Source organism: Micromesistius poutassou, assembly GCF_964030765.1.
Source record: "Micromesistius poutassou genome assembly, chromosome: 17".
Classification (NCBI taxonomy): domain Eukaryota; kingdom Metazoa; phylum Chordata; class Actinopteri; order Gadiformes; family Gadidae; genus Micromesistius; species Micromesistius poutassou.
The window spans coordinates 10,990,215-11,008,726 of NC_140287.1; the positions used below are offsets into that span (position 1 = coordinate 10,990,215).

Sequence of the window (18,512 nt, forward strand, 5' to 3'; positions counted from 1 at the left end):
ATTTTAGTGGCCGTGGAGCCAGGCTTAATGCCCTGACAGTGATGGGGTCATTTGTGACCGTTTCAGCTCATTATGAACCACATGAAACACGTCTTACCGGCTGCGTGCTGGCTGTTTTCCATGAAACACTGCTCCATTTGACCGCCTGCATACTAACTGTTTCCCATGAAACACTGTCCGTTTCAAATGAAACACGTTTTACCACCTCAATATTTTGTTTCCTATAAAACATTTAAGGAGCAAGTAGGTAATTAGATATGGAAAAACATTTGAAGAGCAAATAAAAGCCCCGAAAAGACTGGTCCAGGTGTTATTTAGTGTGTTTATTAAAAATGATATTTACTACACTCATGTAAAAAATGTGTTGCTTTCTTAAAGCCTCTGATGTCAACAGTTAATATGTAACAAAAAAAAACAAAAAAAAACATTTAAACATAAATGCAGCCATTGACAAATGGAGCTGTATTTGGGCCATTTGCACCTTGGAAAAACTCTAGACAACATTCTGGCCAATTTATAGAATTTGGATTATCAAACTCTTCCCTTGACAAAGTGTCAAATGATCAATGTCGACCCTTTCCTTATGTCCTCTTCTCACAACCTCATGTCAAAGCACGAGGAGAGGAGCATCCCCCACTAAGACCTGGCAGGCTGTAAATTACAAAGAGCTGATGGGACAGCTTGGAGCTTAGCGTCACAGAATCTACCCTATTTCTCCGCACGTCCGCTCTAAACTCTCCATCCTCCTTCTGTCATCCCCCCTCTCACTCTCCCCCCCCCCCCCCCCTTCCTCTCTTGCTCTCCTCGTCCCCCCTCTCCTTCTTAACCCCCCCCCCCCCTCGCTCTCCTCATCTCCTCTCCCCCCCCCCGCCCCCCCCTCTCTCTCTCTCTGCCTTTCCCCTCTCACTCTACCCCTCTGCATCTGTGCTCTCGTCCCACCTCTCTGGACGTCTCTTCCTTGCGGTCTCTCTCCCCCGGTTCAGTGTGTCCCTCCGTGGGTGCCGTCGGGCGTCCCCAGGGCCCGCTCCAGACGCTGGGCCCGATCAGGGGGCAGCTGCTGGTACGTGTGGAAGCCCAGCTCAGAGTCCTGTTGGGGCCCGCGGAACAGCAGCAGGTGGTCCTTCAGCACCTAGACCCCCCAAAGACCAGATACACAGTGACACTCATGGGGATGAGGAGGACACAGGGGAAGAGGAGCCTTATGAGGAAGGAGAGGAGGAGGAGGAGGAGGAGGAGGAGGAGGACACAGGGTGAGAGGAGCCTTGTGAGGAAGGAGAGGAGGAGCCCTTAAAGGAGTCTTCAGCAAGAAGCGTTACTTAAGGCCTTAATGAGGTTTATTTTAGGCTAGCCCAGATCTTTCTCTTCGTCCTCCCACAGAGTTTAAAGTGATTAATGTCGGTGGTCTGGAGGTAGAGAAGAGAGAAACTAGGAAACGAGGAGCGAGGGGGTTTGGAGACAGACGGAAGGAATTGTGGGTAGGCTCATCATGAGTAGGGGGCAGTGGACGTACCTGGTCAGTCAGGTAGTAGACCTTCCTCAGCATGCTGCGGCGGGCTGCTTCCACCTCCTGAGGACAGAGGAGAGGAGGATCGTCTGGTGACCCACTGCTGGACCGCACTGCATTCGTACACCGCCTCTCCAACCAGTGGCCCCTCGATTACTGCCAGATCTAACCTCCAGAACCCACTGGGTTCCTCCAGCACATCTTAGAACTATTCCTCATCACTCAACAAGGTCTCCCTCCCCTTTGTAACGTAACCCTTGTGTTAATCTGACGAGCAGTAAATCAAACTCCACCAGAGCGGAGCCGTATCCCTCTTACTAGTAGAGATATCGTTGTTGGGGTTTGATTTGATGCAATAGACTATTTATACCCAACGGGGGAAACTGGGTTAGTCACCCCTGCACACATCACACAACCACACAGAGACACACACAATACACAACCACACAAAATACACAACCACACAAAATACACAACACTCCATGAGGGCATCATCACAGACAACATAGTAAAAGAACGCAAACCAGGGATAAATCTTAGTGATAATAATAATAAGAAGAACCGTAGCCCTCTAGGGCTACAGGGCTCACCTGCTGGGCGGGGCCCTCGGTGAACAGGAAGGCGTTGAGGTGAGCGAGGGCCACAGTGTACAGCAGGGGGCAGCGGCCCTGCAGCAGGCCCCCCGTGACCAGGGAGCGGAAGTAGAGCTGCAGCAGGGGGAGGGAGGCCTCGGGCGGGGAGGTGTACCGCTCCAGGGGCAGGCTCAGCTGGGGAGAGACCAGATAGAGACCACAATAAACTCAGCCCAGCGCTCGGCTGGGGAGAGACCAGATAGAGACCACAATAAACTCATCACAGCGCTCAGCTGGGGAGAGACCAGATAAAGACCAGAATACACTCATCACAACGAGGCCTCCGTCGGCATTGATGATGATGTGGTCAGGTGAGCTGGCACTCTCACAGTATCTAACCCTCACCCTCCATCGCCTCCCATTACCATCCCCCATCACCTCCCCCCCCCCGTCCCTTACCTGCTCCAGCGTGACGCCCAGGGACCGCAGTGCCCCCACGTGCTCCCCGAACACGGCCAGCCTCATGGCCGCGCTGTAGCGCCGCTGCAGGGGCAGCAGCAGCCAGCAGCCGAACAGGGGGTCCCCGAACGACACCGCCTCATACTGGACCAGCAGCGCCGAGAACAGGTCCTGGAAGGAGGCCAGGCCCGGCGGCGGCACGTCCAGGTCCAGGGAGTCCAGTCGGTCCTGCCTGGGGGAGGAAGGGAGGGAGGGGGGGAGGGGGTGCAGGTTAGACTAGGGGTGGGATAGAATTGATTGATACAGCGAAATATCGTCGCCCTCCTTCGTGCGATACGAGAATTGATACAGTGGCGCAAAAGGACGATATAATTATTATTAAAAAAATAATAATAATCATGAAGAGTTATACAGGAAATATCGCCCCAAATATAGATATTTTAATGAATAAAATAGGCGCTCTAAACCGATTTCCCTGCTCCTCGAGGTGGCACTCAACACACGACTGAGGGAAACTTGAACAGGAATTGAAGTAGTCGAAGACGAGTAACTGAAATACTCAGTTTGGACCATGAATAAAGAGAGAAATCCAGCACTTTTTCACGTCACATCGTTAGACATACATTGTGATGTATCGTTCTACGATTGGCTAACAATATATTGATTATCGCAGAATCGCTGTATCGCGATATTATCGTCATTGTGGGCCATGTATTGCGCATCGTATAGTGCGTATCTTGTGACTCCCACCCCTAGTTTAGACTGTTTGACTGTTCAGTCCGAGCTCCGGACAGAGTGACCGGACATTAACCCTGTTGAAGCCGTACCCCTCGGAGGGGGGAGGGTCTGACCTGGTGAGCAGGCGGAGCAGGGCCCAGAGCAGCCGCTGGACGGGCCGTTCCAGGAACAGGTCGCTGGAGCTCAGGAACACGCAGGACAGGCGGGCCAGCTTGGCTACGGGGGGAACCGCCTGGGAACCAAAAAATATGATTTAATTCAATTTATATTTCATTTTAGAGAACACAGAAAATACGACTTTGACCAAAAACAGGTGCTTTGCCATAACAACAGGCAATACGATTTTGTGCAAAGCCAAATCTGAATGCCACGCAAAGCCAAAAACTATTTTGGATGCTTTTACCAGTGTTGCACCATACCAAACTTCAGTTCCAAACTGATTTTTGCAGATGCACTCCGCTACAAAATCACCCCAATATTTTTAAAAGAATTTAAAAAATTAAATTTGTCATATCGCAATACGAACGGCAGAAAGACAAAACATCGCAATTCGATTTTTGTCCAATATCCTGCAGCCCTAATGTGTCAGAGGGGTCTTTAAGGGCGTGTCCAATGTGGTGACGGGTTCCCCCGGGGGGGCTGCCTACCTTCAGCGCCTCCTCCCGCCACACCTCCAGCAGCAGCAGCCACTGGAGGCAGTGGGTGACGGCCTGCAGGGCGCCGCGGGGCAGCTCCTCCACCTGCAGCCCACCCCCGCCCATCCGCTCGTACAGGGTGACCAGCGGCAGGTAGGGCCAGTCGGCGGGCAGCGCCGGCCCCGGCCCCAGCTCTGGGAGCAGCCGGGAGCGGACCCAGGGGGTGCGGCCCAGGTAGGCGTCCTTGGAGCCCAGGACGGAGGGCTCCAGGTGGGCCAGGTGGGCCAGGTAGCAGCCCCGGAGGGACGGCAGCTGGACGCAGGCCTCGCGGAGGAGGGGCCCCACCGCCTGCAGGTGGGGGGCCCCCGCGTGAAGCTTCAGCTCCGCCAGCTCCAAGGCCTCTGGTCCCCCGCTGTGGCTCTCCCTGGGGGGGGGGCAGAGACAACAGGGCTATTCAGGGGGTGCGCTTCGCTCGCCGCTTTCAGTTTGAAGTACAGAGTAAACGAAGGGGAATGCAGGACGAGGGGCCCCCATGCAGGGCGTCTGACTGAGCTCATCAAACAGAGCTCGGGCTTTCATATTTATTAGGCTCTAGCTTTGTGTTCAGCCTCACATGCTCAGAAGAACAGGAGATTTGTTGGAAGACGTGGTAAAATGCAATCACACTATGTGAAGAATTGTAGGACAATTTTTAAAACATTTATAGTGCGTAATACAGGTTTCACTAAGCCCCCTTGTTGTTCACTAAGCCCACTTGTTGTTCACTAAGCCCACTTGTTGTTCACTAAGCCCACTTGTTATTCACTAAGCCCCCTTGTTGTTCACTAAGCCCACTGGTTGTTCACTACCCCTGAAGCGATGTGAAGAAATTGCAACCTGATCTCAAAGGCTTTGCTCATTTCCTGAAACCTGTTTTCAATTGTTAAAAACAATAAGACCCAAGCGGGCGATAAACGCGGCTCACGCTGAAGAACCGGTCTCACTCAGAAGAACATGGCTCACTCAGATGAACACAGCTCACTCAGAAGAACATGGCTCACTCAGATGAACACAGCTCACTCAGAAGAACATGGCTCACTCAGATGAACACAGCTCACCTAGATTAACACGGCTCACTCAGAAGAACCAGACACACTCAGATGAACACAGCTCACTTAGATAAACACAGCTCACTCAGATGAACACGGTTCACTCAGATGAACACGGTTCACTCAGATGAACACGGTTCACCTAGATGAACACAGGCTCACTCAGATGAACACTGCGCATTCAGATGAACACAGCTCACTCAGATGAACACAGCTCACTCAGATGAACACAGGCCCACAGAGTACTCTGCCCTGTAAATACACACCCACACACGCCCCAACAAAAACAACAGTGACGTAGTTACAGTTACCCAGGGCGACCACTCTCCCTCCATTCAAATGAGGTGATGCCAGCTCCATGATGGAGGAGTTATGAACTCATAATAAAGAAGATGGATTCCCCAGACGAGGATGTTAATCCAATCCATAATAAAAAGTAAAAAAATTACCATTTTATTGCACCCACAGGGTGCAAATTTACCCTCTTAATTGGACTCCCAACAGATACACGCAATTACCGCAGCAATAACGAAGCACAATGACAGTGGCGCTGCAAGGCCCCATTAAAAACTTTAGGAATATCTTTGATCACCTGTGTGGATCGACACCATGAATGAACAAGGACTACAGTGTTGTCACCATCGTCCCCACGCAGGGCCCCTCAGCAAGGGGCCGCACCACCTACATAGTGAGCCCTTGATTTCCCTCAAGGACGAACCATTGCTTTGCTGTTCTAATCACTTCCAAATGTTAGGTATGCTTGCCAAAAATGTCGAATTAGTCACAAACAGTGGAATTCGCTAATGGTCTCGCAGTGACTCCCTTTTATCAATAATTAGCAATTTACAACAAAAGGTAATGAAGCACATTAGAAACACAGCCTGTATTACAGGAAATGACACCCATTTACTTTCTACAGTGTGCTTTCTAGTACCGCAGGCTTTCTTTGGTTCTGATTGCTTTTCTCATTCTTTTTCGACAGCAGCGTTCATGAAGCTCACCGGAACAGGACCTCCCCAGCGACATCTCCAACATCACCTCCACCTCTCTGACCAGCTATAGGAGCCACAGCACGATGGGACTCCACCTCCACAGGAATCAAAGAGTCTCCACCTCTCTGACCAGCTGATCAGCGTTTTATCAAGTTGTATCTGATATTATTGCATACCTTCCCACGTACCACAGAGAACAATCAATCGACTCCACTAAACACTTGTTCTTTTGAGTCTGTTTTCCCTGACCAGTCCAATGTGACATGATGAGAATGTTAGAATGTGGTCCAGATGGTTTGTTACGCAGATCCGTCTGGGAATACGTCCTTGAAAGATTGTTTGGATAGGGGCATGCACTTAAAGTACCTGGCAGGTGATTGGACGAACCGCCTGTCCATCACCGTCTATCACGTATCTCATAGGTCACGTGGTTCCTCGGAGGACACTGATTGGTCTGATCTACTGGCCAAGCTTTAGATTTAACATGAGACTCAGGACTCACTTGTTCAGAGTTCACCTTGACTCTGCATAGCCTCCTTACCCCCCCCTCTTATGCACTTATTGTACGTTGTACGTCCTGGCACTTCAAAATAGTACTTGGCACTGTGTAGCATCCTATCTTAGCTATCTTTGTCCCATACAGGGAATGGGTTAACTTAGTGATTGTTAGTGCTTGGCATTTCTTTCTATGAACATCCTTACTGTACCGACAGCCATATACTGGGGGGGGGGGGGGGGGGGGGGGGGGTGGACTCACGGGAGGAAGTCCTTGCTGAAGACGACGGAGCACAGCAGGTCGTGAGCCAGGTGCTCACTGCCCGGCAGCAGCCAGGGGAGCAGCGCCAGCGCCACCTGGTGGTACAGAGAGGCATGGCGCGCCACGGCCGGATCCTTAGGAGCCTGGAGGGGAGAGGGAGAGAGAGAGAGAGGGATAGTTGTAGTCATAGTATGGTAGCAGTAGGGTATTCGTAGTAGTATTTATAGTAGCCGTAAAGTAGCAGTAGTAATATAGTAGTAGTAGTGATAATAATAGTATAATAGTTTAGTAGTATACTACTACTATAGTAGTAGTAGTATTAGTAGCAGTAGTAGTTGTATTGATAGTAGTAGTATGGTAGTAGTAGTGATAGTAGTAGTAGCAGTAGTGATAGAAGTATTTCATAATGACATAGTGCGGGTGGTGCTCACCACTCAGTGTTTAATAATAGCAGCAGTAGTAGTAGTAGTATAGTAGTAGTAGTATCATGGTGATGTAGTGCGGGTGGTGCTCACCACTCGGTGAGCCAGCCGGACCAGCAGGTAGAGCAGGTGGTGTTCATGACGTAGGACCCAGGCACTGGCGTGGGACAGAGTGGGCGTGGCCCGACAGCAGCTACCAAGGTAGCCAATCACAGGCTCCGAGACGAGGAGAACGCTGAACTGATGTGGGTGACAGGGATGACAACGCAAGGTGAGGAATAAGGAACAACTTTAAGCAGTTCTCGTTGTCACCACAAGGTAGCATTGTTAGGGCATTGTATACAGTGTGGTCGTCCTGGCAGGAATGGGTTAACCTAGTGATTGTTAGTGCTTGGCACTTGGGTCTATGAACATCCTACAGACAGTGAGATATTGTTTCTCTTTCTTCTGACAAATGTAATTATTGTAAGTCACTTTGGATGAAATCGCTGCTAAATGCCCTAAATGTAAATGGTGAAGGTCTTGGTACCATCGTTAACAGTGTGATGAAGCCTAGGTCTTGGTACCATCATTTACAGGTACTGGTACCTTGCTGCTGAGGCCTTTATGGATGCCAGTGATGGAGTCCAGCAGGAGGCAAAGTGCTGTTAGAAGAGGGAAGGGAGACGAAGGGACAGTCAATCCCGGGCCGTCCTTCCATCCTGCACTGGCCAATCCAGGCAGACTAGGAATGGCCTCCGGACCAGGGCCATGACCCTGGAGGTCACACACGGCGGAGCATGACCTGGGGAAGAGCAGAAGGGAGCTAGAGTCATGTAGCAGACAGCCTCACTGGGCAGGTAAGGGGTGAGGCTGCTTCTCAGACTGCAGGGCATTGAGGATCATCCCCAAAAATGTTTGTCTGGGAGCTGAACGAGCTAGCCCATACACTAGGCTGCTGCTCTGCTGCTGCACCCCCCCGGAGGTTTCTGGCACACCACCAAGCATAAGAACAACAGCGAGATGTGGAAAGAATGTGCAAATGAGACTGACTGGAGGTTGGTAACAACGTGTTGAACGGCACTGTGGGACATCAGTGGCTGCAGCACCTCTGATGTGAGCAGTTCCAGCTCTTGGAGAGTTTCCACTGGCTTGAAACAGTTCTGGGGGAGGGGGGGGGGGGAGAGAAGAGAAAGAGAAAAAGAGAGAAGGAGAAAGAGGGAGGACAGGATGTGATGCAGGACTAAACATATGCCACCAAGGTGTTGTCTGTCGTCACTTGATCACAGCTGCATGAACAGAATGGAGTGTTTAGGAATGTGATTTTATCATCTCCCTGTGTGCATAGCCAAGACGATAGTGAACATGATGAAGGCATTATGTTCAATTATCGTTGTACGTTTTTTTTATATGTGATTGCTAACAAGCCCCATAGTGGAAAAGTACATAAGCTCCACTATGACGGACGCCGGTGAGAGGGTACCTGCTTGGGTAGCTGGTGGTAGTACGCCCCCAGGCAGAGCAGGTACCCCGGGATGAGCTCCAGGCTGCTCTCCCTCCTCCCCGCCGGCCCGTCCATGCCCGCCACCAGCCCCTTCAGCTGCCCCACCAGGGAGGCCTGCAGCCCGGCCACGTGGCCCCAGGACACCGGGGGGGGCGGGGGGTCCTCGGTGCCCGGACTCCTGGAGGGAGGAAGAATCACATGTGTTATATGATCTACTTATCGTTCAGATTACAGTGTATACTTCCCCAATGAACAGGAGAACTATATATGTTGACATACGTCTCAGTAACTGGTCATTTAAATGCTTTGGCTGCTGCTCAGGTGGTAATAATAAATAAAATGTTGCGATCAAACTTTCGCCTGATGAAGGGCTATCCCTGATAGATGTATGATTGCAAGTTAAACCGGCTGCTTGTTTGTCTGCAACATTCAATTTCCTCTTCCCTCTCCTACACTCCAATCTCATGAAACAGATGTGCAAAGTGTTGTGTTCTGAATAATATATAAAATATCAAACCTATCCCTGAGCCTACATCTCCCCACAGCCCTAGTGACATGTTGGAGATGTTTGAATTACATTTAAACCCTTTAATATACTGAAGTACTGGCTCTGGGCCACTTCATCATTTATACTGTTTATACTGTTTGACTGTTTGTCCTAAGCATCTCTTTTTGTTTTCCTGAGCACTACTTTGTATTTTTATTGTATTGCATTATATCCTGTCTTCCACTGCTGCTATGCTGTAACAAGGGAACTTCCCCTCCGGGGATTAATAAGATTGCATCTAGATTCTCTATCACTGTATCTAATATGTAATGGATAATCACAGAGAGGCAGGGCAATAAACAGTTTGATATGTCTGGCTTGTGGAAGGATTACTGCCATGGTAACCTTCCACAAGCCGGGCATATCAAACTGTTTATTGCCCTGCCTTGAGGTGATTATCCTGTTTATTCTACTTCTTGCTTGCCACCATAATAAAACAATAACAACAATCCTCCCAGCCAATCAGAATCAAGCATTCTTAAACAAAGTACATATATACAAAGTATATATATATATCAAGCATTCTTAAACAAAGTACAATATATATATATATACATGTATATATTGTAAACAAAGTACAATATATATATATATATATATATATATATATATATATATATATATATTGTACTTTGTTTAAGAATGCTTGACAAAGTATATATATATATATATATATCAAGCATTCTTAAACAAAGTACTTTGTTTAAGAATGCTTGATATATATATATATATATATATATATACACTGAGAGCGGGTGAATAGATCAATTTATGATATCACAAATCGATCTATTCACCTAGCTCAGTCCCTGAGGAGCAGGTAGGGAGGAGGCCTCCTGCTACGGCCTTACAACACAAACACCAACTACTCCACCGCATCCCACCCAGCCCCCTGACCTGAGCATGGCGGCGTGCAGCTCCTGGTGGCACCCTGCGGTGTGGGTCACCTGGGTGAGCAAGGCGAGCAGGGCCAGCACCCTCTGCAGCTGGGGGGCCAGCAGGGGGCCTGAGGAGTCCAGGTCCCGGGTCACAGCCTGCAGCGCCCGAAGCAGGACTGAGTACAGCTCTCTGGGGACGGAGCAGTGAGTTAGGGGGTGAAGGAGCTCTATGGGGACGGACGGAGCAGCGAGTAGGGGGAGTGGAGAAGGAGCAAGGATCACACTGAAGAAGACATTCAAAGATCTGCGGTGGTTTTAAACCGTGACGGAAATGACGGTAAAGATGTTCACTGGTACTGTAACTGGTACAGAAAAAAAAGAGTAGATCAAGTGTGAGGTTTGAAACATCAGTGAGTAAGGAAAACTATACTTCAGATTGTATTTTCCCGTGTTGTGATATTTACATGTACGTGTCGCAGGCTTGCCCGTAGCTGGCTGCCATGGTCCAGAGCCTGTAGGCCTCGGTGGAGACCCGCAGTGCCTGGCCACTCTCCAGCAGCAGCTCCCCGGGCTCGGGGCTCAGCAGGCGGGAGAGACGCTCCCTCACGCCAAGAGAGCTCAGCTGGGGAGAGGAGCAGAAACACAACAGAGTGAGAGGCGCTCCCTCACGCCCAGTGTGTGTATGTGTGTGTGTGTGTGTGTGTGAGAGAGACCAAACACAACAGAGAGACGGTGAGTGGCTCTCAGGCTGTCAACATTCACGGTCCCTCAGCCAGGTGCAATATACTGCCCCTTTAACCCTTTCTAATCATAGCCCTGGATTGTCCTTTAATTTGCGAAGAAAACGCACACAAATACGACGTAAACAACTTTGTAAAATAACATGTATTCAATATAATTGTAAACTGTCAACACCAATTTTCTCAGCCATAAACATCTCAAACATAACTATATAAAATAACTCAAATAGCCAAAAACATATTCATTTTTAAATTGAATAATGTACAGTGTTACTTACCAACCGGGCGCAGGCGTGCCTCCCCGAGGCAGCCAATACCCTGAGGAGCTTCAGGGCCCCGGCCAATGGGAGGCCATACACAGAAGGGGGTGGGTGCAGGGACGGCGCGCTCCAGGAAGTGGGCAGGAACTCGGACATCACCACGTCCATGAGACGAGGGCAGTCCAGCACCTGAAGAGACGGACCAATGGTCAGAAACAACGTCTGGAGGAAACCCACAGTGTTCACAGACCTGGAGACCTCACCACTACCTACTAACCAAGGACATTTATCAAATAAATCCAATGGAGTTTGACTTGGATAAGGAATAAAAGTGATAAAGTGATTAATAACCTTTTACTATTTACATTAACATTTACATTTAGGGCATTTAGCAGACACTTTTATCCAAAGCGACTAACAATAAGTCAATTTGTCAGAAGAAAGAGAACAAACAATACTGTATATCGCTGTCGCTTCATTAAGGATGTTCATAGAAACAAGTGCCAAGCACTAACAATCACTAGGTTAACCCATTCCATGATACAACCAAGATGGTTAGGATAAGAATGTACACAATGCCAAGTACTATTTTTAAGAACACCTTTTCCTCTCAACACACCCTGTGGGAGTCCTGTGTAAAAGGATCCATTGAGGATATGTTGAGGAAGACCGAGAACACAGAACCTAGAACCTGAAGAACCACCGAGGGTCGGGTGATACCTGCATGGCCGCGGTGGAGGAGTGTCTGCTGATCCGGGTCAGGACCCCCAGGAGGTCCTGGACCACCCGCGGAGAGGGGCGGACCACCTCCAGGATGTAGCGCAGCCGGGACAGCAGCCCCATCCTCAGCAGGCCCTGAAACGACCGGTCACAGAGGGGACAGAGAGGAGCGATGAGCTCCATGGGTTCTCTACAGCAGAGACCAGCACCGCTCTGCTCTTTATCACCAGGGACACAGAAACGTTCTGCGTGGTGAGGGATTTACATTACATTTACATTTAGGGCATTTAGCGGACGCTTTTATCCAAAGCGACTTAGAACGGTTCACACACACGTTCACACACCGACAGTGGTGTCAACCATGCAAAGTGACCGCCAGCTCTTGGGAGCAGTTAGGGTGAGGTGTCTTGCTCAGGAACACCTCACCAGTCAGCTAGGAGGTGCCGGGGATCGAACTAGCAACCTTCTGGTTAAAAGCCAACCCGCTCTACCTCCTGGGCTGGGCTAAGCCGAGCCGAGGGATGCTTAAAAAACACATCACTATTTAAATACAGCTGAATATATATACGTATATAAAATCGGTCCAAATCGTGAAGCTACGTTATAAAGGAGTTGAAGTGTGATGATCTGCCATGCTTGCATGAATCCAGATCCTTCCTCCTCGCCGGTCACCTTGACGACGTCATGCCGGGCGACATCGTGGTCGTTCCTCTGCTCCTCCTTCTCCTTGGCGCTCAGCCTCATGTTCTCCGGCAGGCCCTGCTCCTCCTCCTCCTCCTCCTGCTCCTCCGTGGAGCAGGGCAGCAGGGGGAAGGAGGCCAGGCCGCCCAGCCAGGAGAAGCTGCGGTCCAGGAAGTCCTGGGAGGGTGGGGGGGGGGTTGGGGTCAGTCACATGCAGGTCACATGGACTACAGCCCACGAGAGATGGACGATGAATCACTGTCATGACGACAGGACATCAACATCACCTCCATGCCCTGGATACTGACGACGACACTACACAAAGCCTCCCGTACCTCGTCCTGCTCCGACACCAGGAGGGCTCTGAGCGCGTGCGCCGCCGCCGCCATCACCCCCTCCACGTTGTCATCCAAGGCAAAGCGCAGCAGGAAGAGGAGGCCGGCGTCCAGCAGCGTGGTCGTCACGCTGCCGCTCAGCGCAGACGCAAACTGCCCGGCGCGCGCCTGGGAGAACGACGACACGAGAGGGGGAGCGTTTGGACAAGCGCTGGTCAGACACTGGGTTCATGGTGGTGGTCGGGTGTCTGCTGGACGGAGATGTACTGGCACCTTACGTTTACATATAGGGCGTTTAGCAGACGCTTTTATCCACAGCGACTTATAATTCCAGTCCATTTGTCAGAAGAAAGAGACAACAATATAGCGCTATATTCCCTGTATGCAACAAAGAGGTAGGATAAGACACTATACAATACTAAGTACTATTTTTAAGTGCATGGACGTACAACATACAATAAGTGTGTACATTAAGCGCCAGGATGTAAACATACAATAAGTGTGTACATTAAGTGCCAGGACGTAAACATGCAATTAGTGTGTAAGAGGGGTATGGGGGGTTAAGGGGGGAGGCTATGCAGAGCCTAGATGAAGTCTTGAACCTTGGTGAGGATGCTGGCCAGGGTGTTGAGGGACAGACACCTCTGCTGGATGACCTGGCTCCGGGACAGGAGGAAGAGCTCCTGGAGAGAGTAACCCGCCATCTGCAGAGAGAGGGAGAGCAGATCGCCTCTGTCAGCACAGTCAGCGGCCGTCTCTCCCGCCACGGCTGGCTTCAGCCACGGCCAATCAGAACTGTGGAATGTCCGAGACTCCCCTGACCTTTGTCTTCAGACCCAAATCTCCAGATGTTCCCGCCCACAATGAAGAATCATGCCCCCGTGTTGGTTCTCTGAAGATACTTGGATAATCCTGCCACTGTCTTCCCATGATAATGCTCCATTAAACAAAATACGTTTCTTTCAGGAAGTGCCTACAAGGTGTTATTTGTCATGATAAGCCAGGCCCCCCCAGACACTGACCTCGGGCTCATCTCCGTGGTGGTGCAGACCCAGGTGGGTGGGCAGGTCTTCATGGGGGGGGATCAGGGAGCCGGCGAAGTCAAAGCGAGCCTGCATGGCCTGTCAGAATACAGGAAAACCAGGTGGGGTTAGAAGATGGAGCATGCATCCCATTAGGTGGTCAGTTACGTAAATATGATCTTATAACAGTGGGACAGACCCCCTGACCCCCCCCCAGACCCACCTTCTGGGTCCCCTTCCTCCGGGGACCTGGCAGGTCTCTGGTCCACTCCAGCTTGTCCGGCTCCAGCTTGCCCATGTGGACCCACTGCTTCTCGGGCTTCAGCGGGAGATCCCCCTCTGAGGAAGGAGGAAGGGCCTCTGGAGTCAACATGGATGCTCTCAACATGGTACCCAGAGACACTATAAGAGGGCCCAGGACTCAATGGCCTTCATGGTCATCTAGTTCACATGAAAGAGGGACCTTCACGCAGGACATGTTTTTCACTTCCTGATCTCATCCTTGATATCTTTGTTGTATATGGGGAATGGGTTGACCTGGCGATTGCTTGGCACTTTTTTCTATGAACATCCTTACTGTACGGACTGTACATTTAGGGCATTTAACAGATGCTTTTATCTAAGCGACTAAAGCATCTGTTAAATGCCCTAAATGTAAATGTCAATGATAAAAATAATAATATAAAAAATATACTATATATATATATACTGTATATATATTGCTACACGCCCTCACCCATCATCAGCGAGCTACTGTAACTGTGTCTATCTAATCCCTCCGACGTAGAAATCAGAAAGAAGCAAATTCTGCCACATACTAATGTTCATTTCACAAACACTAAAAGTTGGATTCACTGCGCTTTTGAGAACAGTACGTGTAATCCATTAGGGATGTTCTCAATAGGCTGCGTTTTCTTTGCAGGGTTGGCAGTAAACCCATTAGCCGGAGTGGCTACGACTCGCTTTGGATGGCCTCTCCGTTAATCAGACAGAGTGAAATCAATGCTCAGTTACAGGAGCGCCGCAACATACAGCCTGTGTTACTGCAGAAGGCCTGATGAGGGAAGGGGGGGAAATTAAAAAGAGCTAACTAGAGGAAGAAAGGTGAAGAGTAAGGAGCAGGAGGTGGCACCAATTACCAACAATCGCACTACGATTCTTTGCAGCTTTGAAGGCATTCTGCAACTCAAAAGGCATTTTTACACTGCCAAGTGTTCGGTCGCGGCTTGGCACGCCCGGCAATTTCACCGTTGTGTAAAACCAAGGGGGTAAAATCCCCAGTCTTCACTAAGCGGGCTTCCTCGGGCTTGGAGTAGACCTCTTTAGAATAATTTACATACTACGAATGTTTTTTTTTTTTATGATTTCAAGAGACTCGCAAGAATGAGTATACATCTGAGTGTAGGCTACAAACGCGATTAACTATTTACAAGTGCAAAAACGACATTCTTTATTTTGCTGACCACTTGTTTTTTATCCCGACGAAAGCCTGGTAAGGAAAGTTCCTCTGCGTCTTTCTTGTAGATCGCACCATCTTTCCCCGTCTTCGTTTAATGCGACTGCATCACCTTCTCTCCCATGATCAGCAGCTCGGATTTCACTGTCTCTCCAGTTAGAACAGCTCATGTTGATATTGGTGAGTTGTCTCTGTCTAGACAACGCAGCAACACCTCTACCCAAGCACCCCCCACCCTGGAACCGCGGAGCTGTCGCATTTACATCAGAATGAAACCCAAACCGCCAAAGTGTGTAGGGTCCAAGAGGGTAAATTGGGGTGCTAGCTCAAGCAGGCAATTTACCTCGGGCAGTGTAAACGCGCGGACCGTGCCGTGAGAAAGGCGTGCATAAGATGGGCATATTTGGTAGTGTAAAAACGTCTAAAGAAACAGATTCACTCACATATAAGGTAGGGCCACAGCTCACTGATAACTGACCGCCAAGGAAGACTCGTTATCGAATAAACCACACCTGTGATGGGAGGCAGCGGTGATGGCTCCTCATCTTCCTCATCTAGCTCCTCCTCTCTCTCCATCTCCTCCTCCTGCTGCGGTTCTGCTGGTCGGGCAGAGCGGACATCTGACGTGGAGGGAATGCTCTTCGCTGTGCTGTCCTTACGGACTCCTCCACTCTGGTGGTCTCCACTGGAGCCTGGGGCAGCGGGGTCCCGGTGGGCTCGTCCAGCCTTGATGAAGTCCACCAACCTGGGGTCTGAGAGGGGGAGGCATTGTTACTGGCAGCCGCTGGACGGGCTGATGGTGATTGGCTCTGATGTGGTCTGGTAGCAGACCCAGAAAGCCAGAGACACAGGGACACGGGTCTCCAAGCAGAGAGAAGAAAACAGAACAAACAGAACAAACCGGGTCTTTGGAAATCATGATGAATGGGATTAACTAGATATGTGTCTAAAAATCATAAGCCACATTAACATAATGGACTGAATGAATGAATTATTATTTTTCATGTCTTGAGGCACAACTGTACATTATTCAAATAATATTTGGCTATGCTTGTATACTTATATACAGCTGATATACTTAATTCCTAATGCTCCACCAGCAGCAGAGCAGATCTCCACCCACCCAGCTGGGCCAGCAGCTTTCCCTGCTCCTCCAGTATCTCTCCCCGGGACATGGTCTGCAGCCTGGCCTGGTTCTCCTGGTGGATCCTCAGGGTCTCCGCAGAGCGGTCAGGACCCCCCAGGCCCTCGCCCGACAGCAGCCTGGGGCCAGACGGTAGCCTGGGGCCCGATGGTAGCCTGGGGCCCGACGGAAGCCTGGGGCCCGAAGCTTCCCTCATAGCTGGGGGGGAGAACGAGAAGAACGAGAATAAAGAGCGAGAGAGATAGAGGGGGATATGTGGTAATAGGAATAGAAGTATATAATAATAAACGTTTGAGTGAAGTGAAAGTGTCTAAAACATAAACGTAACCTGTTCGGTTCTCAGCTGCTATAGAGTCTATTGGTTAGGGAGAATGACTCCCAACTGAAAGGTACTGGACTGAACTCCAATGTCAACCTGTAGCATCCATGAGCAAGATGCATCCTGCTCACATGCTGTCAGAAATTCACTGCAAGATACCGTGGATGAAAGCATCTGCTGAATGGTCACATAAAATTCCCAACCAAATTGTGTCGATGGCAACACTAGGACAGCTATTCTACCAAAGGAAACGTTGGAGTACAGCAGACACACCAGCAGAGGACAAACATCCGGTGTACGTACGGCAGCGTGCTGCAGGAGAAAGGTCTGTGTCCATGCTGGTCTCCCCGGGGAGGCTGAGCCCTTGGGCTGCTCGGTTTGATGGACCACTGACCTCCTTTAGCTTCTCAGCGGCTATCTGACGGGCAAATATACTCCTCCTCCCACCTGCTGCGGCCGCTGGGAGCTGACCACAGATCCAGAGTGAGAGGGAACAGGGCAATTAGTGTTGCTCAGCAGTTTAAATATGAATGATACAGTCCATTAACAATTATTACAATTACATTAAATGTGATAAATTGATTTGTTGTACATTGCCTAATATTAGCTGCCACCTTTCTCTCATGGCAGAATTGATTTCCATCACCTACTAACATAATACATACTGATGCTCTGTTTTACACATTTTGTTTATATATTGTTTAGAAACAAACATTATGTCCATTACCACTATTCTCAGCATCCCTGGAAGGAGAGATCCCCATTCTGAGTTCCTTTTCAAGGTGTGAAGATGTGAAGCTCTTTCGAGAATTTAGCTGTAATGTAACGATTAAGGGCTATACAATTAAATGTGGGTCAGTTGACTTCCTGTATGGGCCTGTGACTACCTGTCTAGGCCTGTTGACTTCCTGTCTGGGTCTGTTGACTTCCTGTCTGTGCCTGTTGACATCCTGTGGGTCTGTCGGTAACCTGCTGCTTCTACCAGTTAACAGGGCTCACCTTGCTGTCCGCTTCTGTGCGGTGAAGGACTCTGGGAAATGCAGTTCCAGAGAATGTTGGCAGAGAGACCAGGCTGGAGCTTGTGTCTCTCTCCTATCAAGAGAAATAAAAACGGAAACAGTAAAACTGTTCAGGCTGATCAGGGGGCGGCATGTGGCTCAGGCGGTAGAGTGGGTTGGCTGATAACCAGAAGGTTGCTAGTTTCATCCCCGACTCCTCCTAGCTGAGCATCAAGGTGTCCCTGAGCAAGGCACCTCACCCTTTACTGCTCCCGACGAGCTGGCTGTCACCTTGCATTGAGTTGAGACCGCCGTTGGTGTGTGAATGTGTGCATGAGTGGGTGAATGTTAGGCAATGTTGGCCACTGGTTAGAAAAGCGCAATATTATGATAATAATATTAAAAAGCCAGAGAGATGGATGATGTAGTTGTTGGGGTCCTAAATAACTATGCTATGTGTGGCATGTTTAGATATGTTTCATTAAATCCGGACACATCAAAACACATTAACACCAATGAGTTTAATTTGTGAATCTTTTTAACTCTTGCATGCATACCGAGTGATGCAGTACAGCAGTGCAGTTCGATGCAGTACTCACAACGATCCTAGAAAGCACAGCGCTGATGTGAGTGTCATGCTTGTCTAGAACCTCCTCCGTATCCTGGTCTTCAAAGCGAACGCGGTTTTCTTTAGAGCAAGACTTTTTGGATGGCGCCGGTGTTAGAGACGGCAGATCATCAGGGAGATCTTCAGAAAAAAAA

At 49.6% G+C, this 18,512-nt stretch overlaps 1 protein-coding gene across 1 annotated transcript in view; it reads right to left on the reverse strand.

The window, feature by feature from the left end:
- Positions 1–897: 897 nt before the first annotated feature.
- Positions 898–18,512, reverse strand: part of rpap1 (RNA polymerase II associated protein 1) — an 18,413-nt gene continuing 798 nt past the window's right edge. The window contains exons 3-27 of the mRNA XM_084481810.1: positions 18,350–18,498; positions 17,752–17,844; positions 17,056–17,218; positions 16,413–16,631; positions 15,802–16,041; positions 14,057–14,172; positions 13,834–13,932; positions 13,414–13,515; positions 12,812–12,979; positions 12,468–12,653; positions 11,796–11,930; positions 11,094–11,264; positions 10,540–10,697; positions 10,095–10,265; positions 8,630–8,828; positions 8,200–8,309; positions 7,756–7,951; positions 7,261–7,407; positions 6,746–6,888; positions 3,921–4,332; positions 3,387–3,505; positions 2,536–2,767; positions 2,095–2,271; positions 1,511–1,567; positions 898–1,129 (exon numbers count right to left, since the gene is read on the reverse strand). Coding sequence (XP_084337936.1) covers positions 980–1,129; positions 1,511–1,567; positions 2,095–2,271; positions 2,536–2,767; positions 3,387–3,505; positions 3,921–4,332; positions 6,746–6,888; positions 7,261–7,407; positions 7,756–7,951; positions 8,200–8,309; positions 8,630–8,828; positions 10,095–10,265; positions 10,540–10,697; positions 11,094–11,264; positions 11,796–11,930; positions 12,468–12,653; positions 12,812–12,979; positions 13,414–13,515; positions 13,834–13,932; positions 14,057–14,172; positions 15,802–16,041; positions 16,413–16,631; positions 17,056–17,218; positions 17,752–17,844; positions 18,350–18,498 — 4,112 coding nt within the window. The 3' untranslated portion in view covers positions 898–979. The remainder of the gene's footprint in view (positions 1,130–1,510; positions 1,568–2,094; positions 2,272–2,535; positions 2,768–3,386; positions 3,506–3,920; positions 4,333–6,745; positions 6,889–7,260; positions 7,408–7,755; positions 7,952–8,199; positions 8,310–8,629; positions 8,829–10,094; positions 10,266–10,539; positions 10,698–11,093; positions 11,265–11,795; positions 11,931–12,467; positions 12,654–12,811; positions 12,980–13,413; positions 13,516–13,833; positions 13,933–14,056; positions 14,173–15,801; positions 16,042–16,412; positions 16,632–17,055; positions 17,219–17,751; positions 17,845–18,349; positions 18,499–18,512) is intronic.